At 36.6% G+C, this 19082-nt stretch overlaps 1 protein-coding gene across 4 annotated transcripts in view; it reads right to left on the bottom strand.

The window, feature by feature from the left end:
* The window catches only part of ammecr1 (AMMECR nuclear protein 1), a 49463-nt gene that overhangs the window by 5754 nt on the left and 24627 nt on the right, over positions 1-19082 (bottom strand). For all 4 annotated transcript variants that reach the window (XR_012371061.1, XR_012371062.1, XM_055179881.2 and 1 more), the window contains one exon: positions 6621-6735. Coding sequence is in view for 2 of the 4 variants with exons in the window: in XM_055179881.2 (XP_055035856.1) it covers positions 6621-6735 (115 nt within the window). In the remaining 2 variants the exon portion in view is untranslated. The remainder of the gene's footprint in view (positions 1-6620; positions 6736-19082) is intronic.

Below are 19082 nucleotides of genomic sequence, written 5' to 3'. Positions count from 1 at the left end.
CAGTTGAGCAAGATTAGGAGCATCAAAGTTTAAATTTCACAGTATGAGACTTTAGCCTGGATTTCACAGAAAGGGTCATGTGTTCATTGCGATGGTTTCAAATGAAGTTTCACAATGTTTGTAGTACAGTTTCAAAAAGATTTTACATTTTAACTTTTAAGAATTTGTTTAAAGTTCTATGTGGATGCTTACTGGCTCAAGTCCCGGCTCTGGATCTCTATGTTATGTACGGTGTGAAAATTGTTTGGGAACGAGTTACTGATTCAAGTTTAATCATCAAGATGCTTGCACACTGAAGTCCGTATATATTTTTTCATATTCGTCATCATCCTACAAATTCGTCATGCAAAGAAACAATACGAAATGAAGTCTTGATAACGTTAGCACTATTCTCTACCAATGGATTGATGACATTAATGTGCACCCTTTGTTTTGAAATCTAATATCTAATCTAATATTCATTATCTAATTTTACTTTCTTCTTGTTTACGCAGATTGTATTTTATGTGCTTAATCATGCTGTTAAAATTGATTTAAGGCGCTAGTTTACTGACAAATGTCGAGTGTTGAGTATTGTTGTTGTACAATAGTACAATAATATGATGCACAAGTACGAATCTCTCCGGTCGGGGATTCTTTTCACTTCGCATACAATTGTGTGCACATGTGAAGTTTCATATTATTTAATATGATTTTTAAGAAAACTACAATGAAAAATAATATTCAACGCACCTAAGTGGCTAGTGGGTGTGGCTGTCTTACCCGCCACAGCTGAAGTCTTCTGAAAATAATAACAGGGCTCGACACTAACACGTGTCTGGGACAAGTGAAAGTTTTGGATGGGCAAGTTAGAGAGAATTTTACTTGCCAAACAGGACAAGTAACTTAACCTTGGAGAACCCACAGGGTCAAATTTCTTCTTGGGTTCTCCAGGGTTAAAATGTCAATATAAAAAATAAAGAAAAAAAATACATGTATTCAAAGTAATTCATTAGAATGATTCAGAAAATGCAATATCTGACCAATCCCAGATAGCAATAGACCCCTTTTGCTATCTGGGATTGGTCAGATATTGAATTTTCTGAAACGCTCTTATGATAAAAATATACTGTGACAATCATTCATTTCTGTCAAGAGTGTGTATTAATAATGCAAAATTCAAAGCCATGGTTATAATGACATTAGCGACACATAACGTCATCTGCCATTTATCTGTAATGATATTGCCATACAAAAAAACATCCATGATGGTTAGACAGAAGTTATGCGCGCGTTTTACTGAATCAGCAATGCAGTAGCAGTAGCAGTAGTAGTAGTAGTAGTAGTAGAGCAGTCTTTGAATTTGCATGTTTTGGTGTGTCCACATATTTCTGAAGTTCAAGAAATTACATTTGCTGAAATCTATTAAATATGTGATATGGAAAGTAAACATAATTTAACCTAAATTAAACAGATTTGGTCGTGATGTACTGAATTACAAGACTGCTGGTGCCTTCTGCAGGACAAGAAATTCATCCATATTATTCATTTAAAATCCAAATGAGATTATTAATGAAACATTTTTAATAAACCAACATTATGTATTATAACAAATGCCTGCATAGTAGGCTTGATATTGTTATTTTTCTTTTCATTTTACATTGAGATCACATTCTTTACTTTTAGCCAAACGACATTTAAATTAACTCAATCTTTAATATTTGTCCACTTCTTCGCAATAGAAATGGTTCAGCCAATGTCATTCCTGAGCAAGAACATGCAGACATCAATTCATGTAAACTCAGAGCGAGGGGTTTAAACTGCTGAGACGCTCCACACATTAATGATTAAAGGTGTATTGTGTAACTTTTAAAGGATTTTTTGACATAAATGCAATATAATAAACATAGCTATATTATAATTGTTGTATAAAGACTTTACATAATGAATTGTATTGTTTTTATAACCTTAGAATGAGCCGTTTTTATCTACATACACCGCGGGTCCCCTTACATGGAAGTCATGTCATGTTTCTACAGACTACGGTAGCCCTAAACGGACAAACTGCTCTATAGAGCGCATTTTGTCCCTACGTTGTCTCACACGGACACAGGTATTTTTATAACCGTGACTTTTTTTACGCAGACCAGCCGTTCGTCCACACGAAAACGCAGTAACATAGCACTGAAACCAAACATTTTTGAAAACCCCTGCCAGGGTATTTTAAAAAACGTTGCAGTTGCAGTGTTGTTGTATAGACAGTAAAACCGGGGTTTTTCACTTTTGTTAGGCTTCTGATTGGCTAATGTATATCGCCACCTGCTGGTGTGGCATGCTCTTGACAGCGCTTGATAGCGTGTTTTTGCTTTTTCATGAGGACGGAGATTCCTTTTAAACTGAGTATGTGTGGATGGGATTTGAGGAAAACTCTGGTTAAAAAAATACCCGCGTCCGTGTGGACTAGGCCTCAGACAACGACATGTTTGTCCTGTGGCGTCTCCCATATGCGTTTTTAAATTGAGAGATGAGCTGTTGGTTGCAATATCACAATCTCTCCACTAGACACCGCTAAAATGTACACACACCACCTTTAAAATTCAAACAAAAAGAGCCTCGAACTTTATATGCATCCAAACATTATTGGAAACATAATTTGACGCCACACTGAGGCTATGTTTATATATACGGGTTACTTTTGCTACGTTTACGCCTTTCATTTACACTACACCACCGTTTTCGACCCTCATAAATGGATTTGTTCGCAAACGCTGCAGACCCTGTTTTAGTTTAAGAACTCTGGGGTTGCGCTGCAGTGTAAATGAACGTAGACGTGGTCTAATGTAAACGAACAGCTGATGTTAACGTGACAGCGCATCATTTTCAAAGTAAAATTTTTTTTTATTCAGGTAAATGGAGGTTTGCAATGGAGGCTTTGCCAAAAATAGTAAACATCTACCAACCAGCTATTATAAACGCTATATCAGATTGTTTTAACATGTATCCTTATAGATAACGTCTGTTTTATATTTTTGTTTGAGTATTGTTGCGTTTGAATATTGTTGTAATGTTGTTTATGTTTTGTTTAAGTTAGCTTATTACGAAAGATAGACTGCAATTTTAAACGCAATATAGGGCGTTGTAAAGGCTAATATGAAGGGAGAATTGTAATGGGTCAGACATTATTTTCAAGTTTAATTTAAGTTTTGTTTGCTACTTTAAAATTAATTTCGTTTCATATAATTTGTCTCTTAATTTTAATCGATGTTTTGTGAATATAAATTAATAAAAACAGTAAAATCAAGGTCATATTAATATTTAATGCTCGTTTAGCCGATTGCGCTTTTTGCTATTTCTGTGTTGCTAGCGGAGGACGTGCACGGACCTCGCACACTTTTAAAAATTAACGTCATATTAATATTTAATGCTCGTTTAGCCGATTGCGCTTTTTGCTATTTCTGTGTTGCTAGCGGAGGACGTGCACGGACCTCGCACACTTTTAAAAATTAACGTTATATTAATTTTTATTATTTAATTGCACACTGAACAGCGACAGATAAGGGAAGATAAGTTATCTGGTGTTTACCTCTTATTATGTTTAATTGAAGTTTGCATTTGCTGAAATTTATTTTTGCTTCAAGTTCGCTACTGTTTAGTACTGTTCACTTGAATGCTTCCTTTTTAAATCATAAAGACCTTTCTGTTTGGTTGATAACATCAACATTAACCTATTAATCATATTAATATGTTGTAGGGGGCAGCTAAAGACTTTCCCAAACACAAATTTTTTATAGTTTCAAAAATAGTGTCTGTTGTAGTTGCCGGCAAAGGATCCAGGTATGAATTTTTGTCAATATCGCACACCCCTAGGCTGCATAAATGCGCAAAGGTAAGCTATTATTAGAGTAATAAGTTAATTTACACTTTTATGCGCATGCCCAGTTACATGATTGGTCTTGTTTCATGCGTTTATGGTCGTGTATAGTGTTGATGAAGATTCTTTTTATAATGCCAGTATAAACGAAGATCGTTTTCATTTTAAAATGCCGTTTTAAAACGCAAATGCTCTAATGTAAACAGGGCCTGAAAGCAGAATGGCAGCATACAACGACATCACCCAGAGTTTAACCACTGGGATTCAACTGTATTGTGACACTAAAGATACAGAAGTGCTGGACTAAATATGACGCACAGAAACTGGCATATACTAGTGCATATACTCTAAATATACTAAACTATGTTTTGTTTGACTACAATAAACTTAAATTTACACCTTAAACAAAACGCCTTTTTTCTTCAGGCAAGTAACTTTTTACTCGGAATGTGATTGACAAATTTACTTTGACAGTGCTTAATAATGTCAAGCCCAGAGAAATAATAAATAGTAATAGTGATGCTAATGAGGGAAAACTCATTAGCAAAACTACATTTTGGTGGATACTTGGCCCTACGTTTGTGATGTGTCTTACCCAAAACAAAAGCCTGTGTAGCAGCAATAATGCGAAGACTCTAATTTCCAATATCTGAACAAAAACAGACTTGTGAAGAGATAGGAAAAAAATGGATGATGGCGCACGAAGCGTGGACACACCCCGTCAAGAGTGAAGTTTACCACTGAATGCAGAGATGGGAAATGATTCTAGTGGTGTATGTGAAACAACAGAACAAGGTCAGGAATTGTTCGCTCTGCATTGAATTACAAGCAGACAAGCACATGCACACGTCATCACTCCTCACCCAGGGCGCAGTTCTGTTAGCTCCGGGTCTCTAAGGACAGAGTGTGTAAGCGTGTGTGTTTTGTTAACGCCCTGCATCAGGATTTGTGGCATGATGCCAGGCTAAGTCAGTGGGCCTGTGGTTCATTTGAATGCAAGGAAACAGTGAGTGGCTGATGCCGCACTGCTCTGCTCCCTCTCTTTTCCTCAGATGGTGTGATTTGTAATCTACCCGACAATAGACTGCAGCTGTCAAAATGAAATTCAGCGAAATTGGAGGGTGAGGGCAGCATTTCTTACGGGTATGTGAGAGGATCTTGAAAGTGTTTCATCTCTAAAGGTGTCCAGATTGAGCTGGAGTGCGAATCACAGGGAAATATTACCTCCAAAAAGACAACAAAAGAACCTTTCAAATTCGGTATATGACCTCGAGGAGAATACCTAAAGATGGAATAAACAACTGTTTTGTTGATACTAAAAGAAATATAACTATTATGGCTGGTATTCAATGCAAAAAAATGACTTTCTTAGTATTTTTGTCTTGTTTTCAGTACAAATATCTAAAAATTCTTAAATCAAGATGTATTTTCTTGATGAGCAAAATGAGAAAATAAGTCTAGTTTTTAGACCAAAAAAATACAATTTAAGTGAAAAAAGCAAAAATATCGGGTAATGGGGTGAATTGTTTTTTCTCGAATTAAGTGTTTAAGAAAAAAGTCAACTTATTTATTAAGATTTTTTTCTTACCCCATTGGCAGATATGTTTGCTTGTTTTATGCACAACTTCACTTAAATTGTATATTTTTGTCAAAGTCATTTTGCTCATCATGAAATCTGCATCTTAAATTTAAGAGTTTTTTTAGATTATGTACTGAAAATAAGACAACAATACGAAGTAAGAAAGTCATTTTTTGCAGTAGCCTACTTTATTCAGTACCCAAGTGAGTCTAAATGCTTTAAAACGCTCAAATCCACTTCTTGTGTATTAGTTACACTGCAAAAAATGCTTTTCAAGAAAACTTTTCTTAGCATTTTTGTCCTGTTTTCAGTAAAAATATCAAAAAAATCTTAAATTAAGATGTGTTTTCTTGATGAGCAAAACGATCCAAGAAAATAAGTCTAGTTTTTAGACCAAAAATATCAAATTGAAGTGCATCAAACAAGCAAAAAATCTGCCAATGGGGTAAGCAAATTTTTCTTGAATTTAGCGTTTAAGAAAAATGTTCAAGATTTTTTTGCTTACCCCATTGGCAGATGTTTTAGCTTGTTTTATGCACAAAATCACTTAAATTTTATATTTTTGGTCTAAAAACTGGACGTATTTTCTTGGGTTGTTTTGCTTATCAAGAAAAAGCATCTTAATTTAACAAGACAAAAATGCTAAGAATTTGTTTCTTGAAAATTATTTTTTGCAATGCATATATTACAATTTTGTATTGAGCTAAAAAAAATTCAGCACCATTACATGGCTATTTATAACTATTTTATGTTTTAGTAAATTGGTGGTTAATCAGTACGATTTTGTAAAATCTCATTCAAAAGTTTTTGCGTGAGATTTTGTATTACACTAAAAATTATTATTCAACACGGCAATTCTTTACTATTAATTCTGTACAAACATTTTTGTGCCATCTGCGATTGTGTTTAGGGGTGGACCTTTCGCGCTTTTCTTTATCCCACGTTTTTGTATGGTTCACATCGCCACCTTGTTATTTTTTTATTTTGTTTCGCAACAGATCTTGTTCCCTTTTCAATTCATTTAAAAGCAATAAATCTTGAAAAATAAAAAAACGTTAAGTGCATACATTTTGGAAAGCAAAACTAAAAGTGAAATATACCAAGATTGTTTACTTGAATTATGTAAATAATCAATCATTGCTAGAGCACACATGTTTTAATAATTAAAAACAGGACTCCTTGCACTCTTACCTCCCAGTCTAGATAATCACCAACATCCTCGAAGTTGGTAAGCAGAGACACTGAGCAGAAGAGGCGGGGCAGCTCGTCCCTCGTCATTGGGGGAAAGCGGCTGTCTTTAAGGGCACTGCGGAGGGAACACAAAGATGAGTTTTAGGACAAATCCACATAAGGGTTACAGGGTCCCCCCCTGCCAACACAAATAACGTTTAGCCACTTACAGGCATTTTTAAACACAAAATTAAAACACATTACCGTTAAACTGCATTTTTTTGATTTCCAATAAAAAACACTTGACATCGTAGTTTTGTAACAAATCTTTTACTCATTTCAGATTTTAATTCTTCACAGACAAATCTAAAACTGCAGCAAAACAGATGGTATACTCGTAAAATAAAATTGAGGTGACATCTTTTCCCTTGAGAAATGGGTTTATTTTGAGTTTACGATCTGAGAAAGAGTTGTACGAAATGAAGCCGTTAGGCGTAGTGGCAGCAAAATCATAAAGTAATTAAAAAGCAATTAATTTAGATAATCCAAAGCCTTTGGCTGTCACATGCACATACATTTTCATGCTAGATCAAGTTAGTCAAGCTAAAAAGAAATTTGTTGTATATATAGACGGTTTCATCGGACGCACGTGATACACGTCTGGATCCGAACCTTACTTCCGGTTTTGTTTTTTTAATGGTCTGACTAGTTGCTAAACTGATCACTTGAACAAATGACTCGTCGAAAATAACACATGTTTCCTAGGTAATCTATGTGTTGTTTTTTGCTTGTTATATAAATAAACTACGTTTAAAGTACTTTGTGGTTATTTATTCTTAGCGGAGTTTACCGGAAGTTACGTGCGGACTGCGACAGGCGCTTGTTTAAGTTGTTACTGCTGAAACCGTCTATACTGTATCAGGGTTATATGAATCCTGTATCAATGTAACCAGAGTGTTGATGAAATCAGCATTTTAAACTGTCATACTTAAAATGTCATGGCTTTCTAGCACATTTTTTCATTTTGAAAATGAAAAGAACAGTTTGTACCACAAGATAATATAAGACAGACTTTAAACACATTAGCCTATCTTCAGAAAAAGCATTTGGGGAATTCCATGCACGTCAACATTGTCATAAAAAGTAAAATTTTAACCAAAAGTTTTTTACCATACTGATATCTTAGAAGTAAATGTTTGGTGGCTTTAATACCTATGCAGGGTCACTTTTAACATTTTTAAAATATTTTTGTATTATTTATAATAGTTAACCTCCTAAAACCCAAGCTTTTTTTGTCTTTTTTTCAGATTTCTTCCAGCTATTTTGGGCTTAGGAAGAACCAATTAATATAATAACCAAAAAATTTTCTTTGAACATGAAGCAGTGTAATTATACACGTTTGTTCCAGTTTCATAATTAAGTATTATGGTGCAAACAACAAAAAAATTTGATGTCCTTGTATGTGGATATCCAGGTCTTAGGAGGTTAAAGGGATAGTTCACCCAAAAAAAATCTTTCATCATTTACTCAACCCTCATGTTGTTACAAACCTGTAACTAAATTTCATTTTGAGGAATGAACCAAACCGTTTGTGAGCCCCATTCACTTCTTTTTGAATGGACGCACAGCCTTTGACATCAACAAAAGCTATTGCACTGCAAAAAATGGTTTTCAAGAAAACATTTTCTTAGTATTTTTGTCTTGTTTTCAGTAAAAATTAGGGGTGGCACGGTTCACAAAACCCTCGGTTCGGTTCGTATCACGGTTCTATGGTCACGGTTCTCGGTTCAGTACGGTTCTTGTTGTTATTTCTTTAACACTCCAGAAATGTATTATCTTATTAATGTATTAATTATCCATAATTTAGGATACAGTATTAAAAAAAGTTATATCATGTAATCATGCACAAACTGAATTTGACTTTAAGCACATTATTGGGAACATCCCTGAGGAAAGCCAGGCGAGATTTTGACACAGCGAGAGGGAAGACATTGATGATTTCAACATGCTTTTCATTTATTTGGCAAAAAAGAGAATGTGTATTGCCATCTACATGAACACAAAGATATCTTGCATTTATCAAAATGCCAACTTCAGTGTAGCTTTAAGATTTATCACTGAGAGGCTGCTTAAATACTGCAGAGAGAATATGTGAACGAGAGAGAAACATAACATTTACACCTGTAATACTTAAATCCGTCTCTTTTGTCCACTTTTGACCATTTCTGTCCTGATTACTTTAAAGGGCAGTTTATGAAATAAGATTGCGCGACTTTCACATGCTAGCAAAATGAAACTACGCGGAAATCAGCCGCTTTCGTTTTATCAACGAAAGGCTAAAAATAGCGCTAAACGAAAAGACGTAAAACAGTGTTCATTACCTCAGATTAGATAAATGGTCGGAGAGAAGGCTGTCGCGTGTGGCTGTATCTATTGTTTTATTTACGCTGTCATCATAGGTAACATGAAATAAAAAATGTTTCCACACACCAAACTTATACGACGCTGGCGCATCCTCCAACTGCGGGCAGACTTCTTTTTCTCTCCCTCTTGCCATTTCTACACGTAACATGACCGGCAGCACTCACTCTCCACACCAGTCACCTCTTCTTTCGCGCTATTCGCGAAAGGGGAACACGCTAACTGAGGTCACATACAGGGCACGAGGCTACATACATTGCGCATGCCATGAACCGTTGAACCGTACGACACACACGCGCTCCGAACCGAGACAAGCAAACCGAACGGTTCGGATTTTTTCATGAACCGTGCCACCCCTAGTAAAAATATCTAAAAATTCTTGAATTAAGATGCTTTTTCTTGATGAGCAAAATGACTCAAGAAAATAAGTATAGTTTTTAGACCGAAAATATAAAATTTAAGTGATTTTGTGCATAAAACAAGCAAAACAATCTGCCAATGGGCTAAGCACATTTTTCTTGAATTCTTGAAAAATGTTCAAGATCTTTTTGCTTGTTTTACGGAAAAAAACACTTAAATTTGATATTGTTCGTGTAAAAACAAGACTTATTTTCTTGGATCGTTTTGCTCATCAAGAAAAAGCATTTTAATTTAAGAATTTTTAGATATTTTACTGAAAACAAGACAAAAATACCAAGAACATTTTTCTTGAAAATAATTTGTTGCAGAGTGAAGTGTTTTCTTCTCGCTATAAAAGTTGCCCATTTATTTTGCTATTCTATATAAAAGTTATATTTTGGGGCTTTTATGTCTTTATTATAGACAGGACAGCATAGACTGACAGGAAGGTCAGAATGAAGAAAAGGGAATGGGACCAGCACAGGGGAATCACAAGCTGGGAATCAAATCCAGGTAGCCGGAGGCACAATTGCATCATATGACAAGTTGGCACCCAATCATAATTAAAGACTGAAACTATACATTTAAAAAACATGAAATATAGTTGCAATTTATTATTCATGTTTAGTTTTAGTGTTGGGAACATGGTGCATATTGAAACCTGTTGACATCTCGGTTATCACAGCAGTTGGCTGCATAGAGCTGCAGTCATCATTGCTCCATGGACCAGGGGCCGGTTGCGCCAGCTGTGCGTAAGTTACAACGTAGCTTAGTTACGACGTAAATGGGCACTAAGTTACAACTTACGCACTACTAAATGTTTTTGCGTTGCACCATTAAACTTAGTTTAAACGTAACAATACGTTGTAACTTAATATTTACGGAAGCCCCTGTCCATGAATAACGTTTGGAATAAGATGTCATCCAGATTATATAACAGGGCTCGAAATTGCGACCATTTTGGTCGCATATGCGACCGAAATTTAATCTGTGCGACCTTAAAATATATTTGGGAGCATTTGTGCGACTGCCCATTTTGTTGTGACCCGAGTTGATTGTGATCCTGCGTGCTGGCGCTGTCCACTGATCTATATAAATGACTGGACTGCGCATAGAACGCTTAACGTAACAGCGTGAGGTGAAGCCAGCGCAGAGTTCGAGCCGCCATCTTGGTATACCCAACCGGCAGAGGGTGTCATTGACTTCCATTCAAAATCATGTTTTAAATTCACCCGCTTTATAGCGTATCAGTCACGCAAGATTATTTTTAGGATATGTGTACGTAAATTAACTGTTAATTCTGTTATTTGGAATGTTTATGTTTTAATCGGGCAGGAAAATGGATTTATAAAAAACCGTTAAGGTGAGTGTGTCTGCTGCGTTCTGTTAATGACACGGGTATAAATAACGTTACATTTAGCTACACGGTCAGCGTTATTTCTCTAAATAAGTTTAGGTAACTTGTAAGTTTAGATAACATAAAACCAGCAAATTATTGCATGCACATAGCTTATGGTACAAAGTATGATTATTTATATAGATTTCAGAATGAGCACGTTTGTCATTAATACTAAATATGCTGCGGTCTGTCTGCTGATCTGATACTGTAATGAAGATGAATGTATAATAACTGATTAAAAACTAAAATGTACAACTTTCAGTAAATAACTATGTACATGCTTAGGACGTTTGTGTTGTAATAATGTACAGGGTAACTTCAGATATAAAAACGAAGACTTGTAAAGTGATGTTTTATCATTAAAATCTGATCGCGTTCATTGATTTAATGGAATGTTTGGGTATACCAACATGGCGGCGCGGTGGCTTCACAGTTGTGACGTCATGCGCAATCCAGTCATTTATATAGATCAGTGGCGCTGTCCCAGGTTCAGTGTTCTCTCCAACGATACATAACCAATCAAATTTCACCATTAAGTTCTTGCGTTTAATGAAGACCACAGATTGGCTAATATGAGCGTCAGTCATTCCTTGTTGCCGTGAAGCGCGGAAATGTGAAAAGACGAACGCGCCGCGAGCTTGACGAGAGCGAGCCGATTACAGCCAAGGTTATTACTGTATTTTTTGACGACGATCCGGATTCAAATCTAACTCCACCACCGGAAAATACGAGTTGACGTTAAACCTTTCAGAGAGAGTGGCTTAAAGATTTCGAGTGTCTCCGCTACGAAAATGTAACTTACTGTGTTTACTGTAAATCCTGTAAAACGGCGTTAATGGCGGAATCAAAACATTTTAAGCGCCAGACGTACCTTGCTTAAACATGGCGAAAGTGCCAAAAATAAAAGACGTGTCATGACAAATGTGTTTATTATTGATGGAGACACCGAGCTGTCTGTCAAAGTGTGTTTGATGGTGTATGTGTGCATGCGCTGGTGAATGGACATTCGACAAACATCCTTGTGGTCCATGTTGCTGTGGAATACGACAATGCTAATGGTATGTTTTTGTTGTATTTTTTAAAACATTGCCTATTTAGTAGTAAAAGCATAATGGTAATGCAGTTATCAATACCAATATATATTAGCCTTCTATATTAGGGTCACTTTTGTAATGTCACAATTAATCAGTGTTTTACGTGTTTGCTAGATTTTCTATGTAATCTTAATCATGTTACCTGTAATTGTTAAATTATTATTGCTGCAATACTATTTCAACAGCATTTGGGTATTAATTTAGGAATTTATGCAGCAAAAATAAAATAAAATAGAAGACCAACCTTTAAATGCTGGCCATAGGACGTGTAAAGCCCGGTGGTGGTGTTTTATTTTTAATAAAATAAATCTATTAACATTTACATTGTAGTTGTGGCGCTTTTAAATTTTTTGATGGATGCGCCTAAATTTTTGCTGGTGCTCCTAACTCTTTAAAGTTGGGAGCACCAGTGCTACCAAATAAAAAAGTTAATTTTGAGCCCTGTATAACATCAATGAGCTCGTATTAATTATGAAGAGCCGCAAATTCGTCAACGAGTTTTCAAGAACTGTTTAATTTTCTGTGTATCCATCAATTAAAATAAGATTTAAAATTTCTTCATGTTTATTTTCTCTTCCATGTGTGGAATATATATTTTCAATTAAAAGTGTCATGTTTTGAGTTCGATAACATATGCTTTAACGTCTTTGTTTAACTTTCAGTTTAGGCGAGACAAGAATGAGTTTGAAATTACGTGCTGTTCAGACTATTTCCTGTTTGCCCATTATAAGGCTTGTGATTGGGTTAAGAAAAATAAACATCATTCTATGCGACAACGCATTACTTTACGGAGAGCTTACGACTTACTAGCTACGTTCTGCCTTAAGAACAAATGGTGCAACCGAATAAAGTACAGAGTTAGTTATAAACTAGCTAGTAGTTACTAAGCCTCTAGTTTGGACTTTACGTCCCAGTTTAAGTAAGAACTTACGAACGACTGGTGCAACCCTACCCAGATCTCAAGAGATACTCCAGATGGCATGCACTGTGCCATCCGAGATATGATCTTCAAAGGTTCCTCTTCATTAGGAGGAAGACCCTAAGCATCAGGCAAGATGACTGAGCTCGACTGTTTGGTTTGGTCCAAGACAAAACGCAGGGGCCGTTCTCTCCGTCTTACATCACCCAGCCAATGATCATTTCCTATAATTGACTTTTCACTATCTATGATGGCACAATAACCAAAGAGGATTTGACAGGGGAGCAGAACCTCTAGCAGACGAGCGATCGCCGTGTGCACATATATAACATGCAGACGCACAACAGCTGTATCTCAGTTCAGTATAATGTGATTTCTGTTGCAGGGGGAGGAGCAACAGAATAACGGCAATGATGACACCACAGCACTATCTTTATATGAGGGTGAATAGTGAAAATCATAAATCAGATTGAATCCGTGACTACTACAGTATGTACTATTATTGCAGCTCGGCTCATTACTGGGAAAGAAGGTTTCTGGAGCAAAGGGTCTATTTCACGCATAGCTGCTTCATAGATCTGTAACAGTCTGTGAAAGTGAAAAGGCTTGACAGAATGGAAATGAAAGACCTGGAAAGGACTGGTCCAATTGTGAAACAACAGGAGGCCTGCGATGTGAATGGGACCATGGCAGAATTAATCTGTCAATGTCAAACTAAATAAATACGTCTGTGTTCAAAATATTTAATGGCATACTTTAGTGCAATTATTTTTTAAATAAAGTACACAATTCAGAGGTTATATCAGTTGTTTAAAAAACAAATGAATGCTTAACCGTTTTAAAATTCCCCCTGCAAAGACCGCTTAAATTACTTTGCAAAATGACTTGATGGTCCGATTCACAATTTTACATTTCCTTTGGTGTGTATGAGGCTGTTTACACTTGGCATTAACATGCGTTTTCATCGATCGGATCACAAGTGGACAATGTTAATGCCAGGTGTAAACGGTGTTCAAAACGTTTTGAGCTCGTCCACTTTCAACCACATGCAGAGGTAGTCGAAAACCCTTTCGATCGGATTGCTTTTGTAGTGTAAATGCACATGTGGTTGAATGTGTTTGAACAGCCACACGCAACCGCCTTCTCTCCGCCTAATCTGAGGTACTGAGCACAATGTTTTACATCTTTTCTGACTATTTTTTAGCCTTTCATTGATAAAACTAAAGCGGCTGATCTCCGCAGTTTCATTTTGAAAGTGTGTGAAAGTTTCGCGATCCTATTTTATTAAAAGCGCTGAAAATTCAGAGAAAGCTCTAACATATACATGTACAAAACACTGTGCAGCATGTTTATTAGCTAAACAAGCAGTGAACTCTGACATAATATTAGTTTGCATCAATATAAACTCATATTACTCCCGCTCGCATTTGAGTGACAGCAGAGAGACACGCCCACCGTCTTTCACATTATTCAGGACAGAAGCGGTCGAAAGTGGACAAAAGAGACGAATTTAAATACCAGGTGTAAACGTGATGCGTTTCTCTCGTCTACTTGTGATCCGATCGATGAAAACACATCTTAATACCAAGTCTAAACAGCCCATGTGTGTATTAAAGCTGCTGTCGGCAACTCTGGAGGATTGAGCAGTTTCCAAATGTTTACAATTTCATGTCCCTCCCCCACTACCTCAGAGCAACCTCCCTCAGAGCTCGTTCTCGTCAGCGCGTGTGCAAAAGTATTATTGTGAACGCATACTTAGCAAGAATACTTAGATTACTTACATAACACTCCGAAATACAATCAATGGTTGATAAAGCACAATTACCTGTTGAGAAGAAATGTGGCAAGCTCTGCATCCAGCTTGAAATCTCGTAGATTCCTTTCAAATGCCGGTCCGATATTGATCCTAGTTTTAATACGGCCACAGTCGCTTTCTATCTTTGTTTCCTTCTTTTCATTGGTTGTTTTCCTAGCTCTAGTTGTTAACCGAGAAATCGGAAGTTTGTTACTGAAAGTTCTCTCCACCATCACGCTGTTCAAACCAAAACAACTATGAATTCAGGCGGATGCACGTGATATTGTAACGCGCGCGAGGGGGATCTGTGGCGCGTGCAGGTACTGTGATTGACTGGCAGATTTTACACAGCCCTGCGCTGATTGGACCAAATGAACCAGCCTGCGCTGATTGGACCAAATGAACCGGGAGCGGTGGATTTTTGCAAAACAAATAACAGGCTCCAGGTGGAGCTAGAAGCGCGGGGTTTTTTCTTAAACAGTCTAGTTGATGTTGTTCTATCGGAGCATAGTGTTGGTTTCAGTGAATATGATCAAAAAATATGATAAAATAAGTTGCCGACCGCAGCTTTAATTCATGTTAACGATATGCAAAAGGTACAAACCCTAAAGTAAATGATGACAAGTTATTGTCTACAACGTAAATCTCTTTTCTTGGACTACAACAAACACACGAATTGTAGGCAGAGGTATTCAGGCCAACCACAACCTACAGATTAGTTGGCCAATCAGGGTCACAGCGCATTTCATATCGATGAGTTTTGTACGAAATCCCTGCTTTTCAGGAAGAGAGGGAAATCGGAGCTATAAAATGTATGGTATGTGGAAAATAATGTGTTTTTTAAAGCATAAACCACGCAAACACATTGTATTATAACAAATACAGAAAATAACGTTGTTTTTTGGCAATGAAATAGGTGTCCATCTTCTTAATGGGAGTTTTGTTTCAGAGCACAGTAGTTTATATAAATAAGCTTATCCTTAAAGCATGTTTATACTTCAATGGGACTTTAACAAAGGTCTAAAAAGGGCAGATCTTGCATTTTGTCCCGTATAACAAATGCAGCTCTACATTAATAGGTAACCCTTTGAGCGAAATGTTGGCATGTGAAATAAGCTTATACTGCAAAGTCAGCATGAATACTAAAACACATTTGTTATGAAAGTCATTGAGGTGCATTAGTTTTATTTCCTTGTAACACAAAATACATCCTTAGCCATTTAGAGAACTGCCAATTCATCTAAAATTTGCTGCAATGGCCAACACCGGCAAACAAATCCATCTGTAATATCACAGAGATAGTTCACCCAAAAATGAAAATTCTGTCATCATTTACATTGTTACAACCCTGTATAAATGTCTTTGTTTTGATGAATACAAAGGAAGATATTTTGAGGAATGTTTGCACCCAAACCAACCAGAGACCACCATTGACCTCCGTACATAGGTTTAAAACAACATGAGGGTGAGTAAATGATGACAGAATTTTCATTTTTTGGTGAACTATCCCTTTAAGAATCAACTCAATTCCAAGATAAAATTCCTTGGATAAAATCCAAGAAAAGTCAGTCATTAACAGTCTAATGGTGTCCTATTTTTCAAATGGTTGCACTGGGACCACGTCAAAAGGTAACGCATGACGTAGACAGAGCGCACACGTACGGACCATTTAAAACAATAAACTGACAGAAAAACATTCATTAGTATTATTCCACATACAACAAATTCTGAACGGTCCTCTTTCTCCACACTTGTAAACACTGGAGCGGAAGTTCGACTTACGTCATCCATGACCTTTCAACGTGATTATGTAATACATAAAGTCGCAGACCCGCATTCCAGAGCTAGTGCAAGTCTGCAAGATGAGAAATTGTGGTACTTTTTGTGAAAATGATGATTGTTTAGCTAGATTAGACCTTTATGCCTATGTTGGGATTGTTTAGAGCCCTTTGAAGCGGCATTAAACACTGCAATTTGGACCTTCAAACAGTTGGGGTCTATTGAAGTTCACTATGGAGAAAAATCCTGAAATGTTTTCCTTAAAAAACGTAATTTCTTCTTGACTGAAGAAAGAAAGACAAATATTTTGGATGACATAGGGTTGAGAAAACGATCAGGAAATTGTGTTATGAAAGTAAAAATACTCCTTTAAATTTTTAAGTATAATCAATTTCACTTTACAAGTCATTTCAACTTAGTATTTTACATTTTGATTAGTTACTATAACGTATAAAAACAAGTTGAAGTGTCTATTTAGCAATTTAATGTAACAGACACAAAGTGGCATCCTTCCACTAGAAGATATAATCCCTGACATGTCAACGTAAACTTATTTGACCTTCACAGATATCAGCTTAAACTTTCCTAAAATAATTAAATTCCAGTAAATCATTATTTAGTTATAACAACAAGCAAACATTTGACAAATTCTTCTAGACTAAAAACAAAGCTTCTTTGATGGCTATGAAGTCCTGCACTTTGAAGTATTTTCAGTGATGTAAGTACATAATGAAAGAACCCTTTCATCTTTTTAAGGTCTTTGGAGGTCTGAGATATTAGATGCTCTGATGTACAAACGCGCTTTACACACACACACAAAAGGTCAATACAAGACACGGCCAGTCTTGAGACAAACTGTTCCTGCTGTAATAACAGGTCAAAACTGTGCCCTTACATTTGTGCTGTGCCCTCAAGGTTCTTCAGGTCTTTACCGGGGTATTTACAAAGGTTGGTAACCTCTGGTCTAATCTATTTTAAAGGCCGATTTTAGCACATCCCAACATTCTGCATATGCAAAAAATAACAGAGACCCCCATTTGTAGACATGGCGCTTGCAAGCTCCCAGAATTCAAGCTTAGACACACAAATGACTCAACGGACTTAATATGGTACAGCATAAACACACACCCACACAGATTGGCAGATGCATAAGAAGGTGATGTAACATCTGAACAAGTGAAAAATCCACTGGGAAAGTCCATCAATCTTAAGAAAGACCAACAATCGTTGAGGAGGAGATGGGTTTCCATTGGCAACCATTTTGTCAGTGCCAAGGAGACCTGCACTTATCAGATTACAATCTGAGGTGACAAAAGTGACGGTGACTCAAGTGTCTGATGTCATCAGTGCCGAATGCTACCTAAAGTCAACACCTAAATTAAAAACCCAAAGGAGCTGATCTTGCTGCAGTACTGACAGCACCAAGCAGATTTAATTCGGTATGTAAATGCCATCAGATTTGGAGGTTTTTAAACACTCAGATCCATATTTGCACAAATGGGTCTTGTAGTAGGTATGCACCAATACTACCAGAATTCTGGAGTATCGGCCGATACCCATAGATGGTAGCTTGTCAGTGAACTACGGCTTTGTGTGGTAAATGCGACTCCATCTGAAAGCAGCTGATGGCGATTTACAACTAATCAAGGAACCGGCTTTACTGACAAGATACGCAATGACTATCGCACGCAAATTATCGCGCATCCCTAGTGCTGGGCATGTCTATAACTGATCTGTGTTCAGCTGAAGAAAGTCATTAACACCTGGGAAGGTATAATTTTACTCCAGTAATCTAGCATTTTCCTGTAAGTTAGGTGTTTGTTCAAAACTATATTATGTGTCATGTGTGAACAGACCCTTTGAATGCATCGCTACTTGTGTGTTTTTAATTACCATGTTCTTCCCTTGAGAAGCAATTAAGCTGATTAAAGCTTGAATTTTCCTCCAGCTGCGTGCTCACGGTAGGCCAGTAAAACACAAGGAATAAAGCTACAGTTCCACAGCGTTAGGTCTGGCTGACAGCACGGCTCTGTTGTGCGTCTTGATTTAGGATGACTGTTAAGACCCATCTGTAAACATTTGCTTTGGCAGGTGCTTTCTTTTCAGGCAACTTCCAGTGGACTGCATGTGAACACACAGTGCCACCTAAACTTTGCTGAGACCGTTCATTTTGGCTTTCTCGCAGTATTCTTCTAACATCAAGTCACCACCAGCTGGATTACATTAACCAATTATTCAAATCGTAATTTTTTTTCCAAAAATTTGGATGCTCGGACGCTGTGGGTGGTTAACCGGGTGTTGCTAGCCGGTCGCTTATTAAGCCTAAGTCAAAGGAGTCCACACCGAAGTCATGATATTCCAGGGATCGAAATTAACTTTTTTGGTAGGTGGCACTTAAAAGTTAGGAGCACCAGCAAACATTTAGGAGCTTGAACAATCAAACTTGATCTTAAAGTATTTGCCAAACACTTGACTTGTGCATGGTCCATTTTTAATCAAGCTCTATGAAAACAATTTCTTAAAATTATTTAAATTTATTTATTTTAATATACAGTTTTTTACAAATCAAAGTTTTTATTTTTGGATTCTGTATTTTACACTTTTCATTTTCTTTAATGGTTAATTACATTTCACTTATCAAACAGCATGCATATTTAATAAACTGATTTCCTAAAAT

Source organism: Misgurnus anguillicaudatus, chromosome 9, assembly GCF_027580225.2.
Source record: "Misgurnus anguillicaudatus chromosome 9, ASM2758022v2, whole genome shotgun sequence".
NCBI lineage: Eukaryota > Metazoa > Chordata > Actinopteri > Cypriniformes > Cobitidae > Misgurnus > Misgurnus anguillicaudatus.
This window is presented reverse-complemented; position numbering and strand designations above follow the sequence as displayed.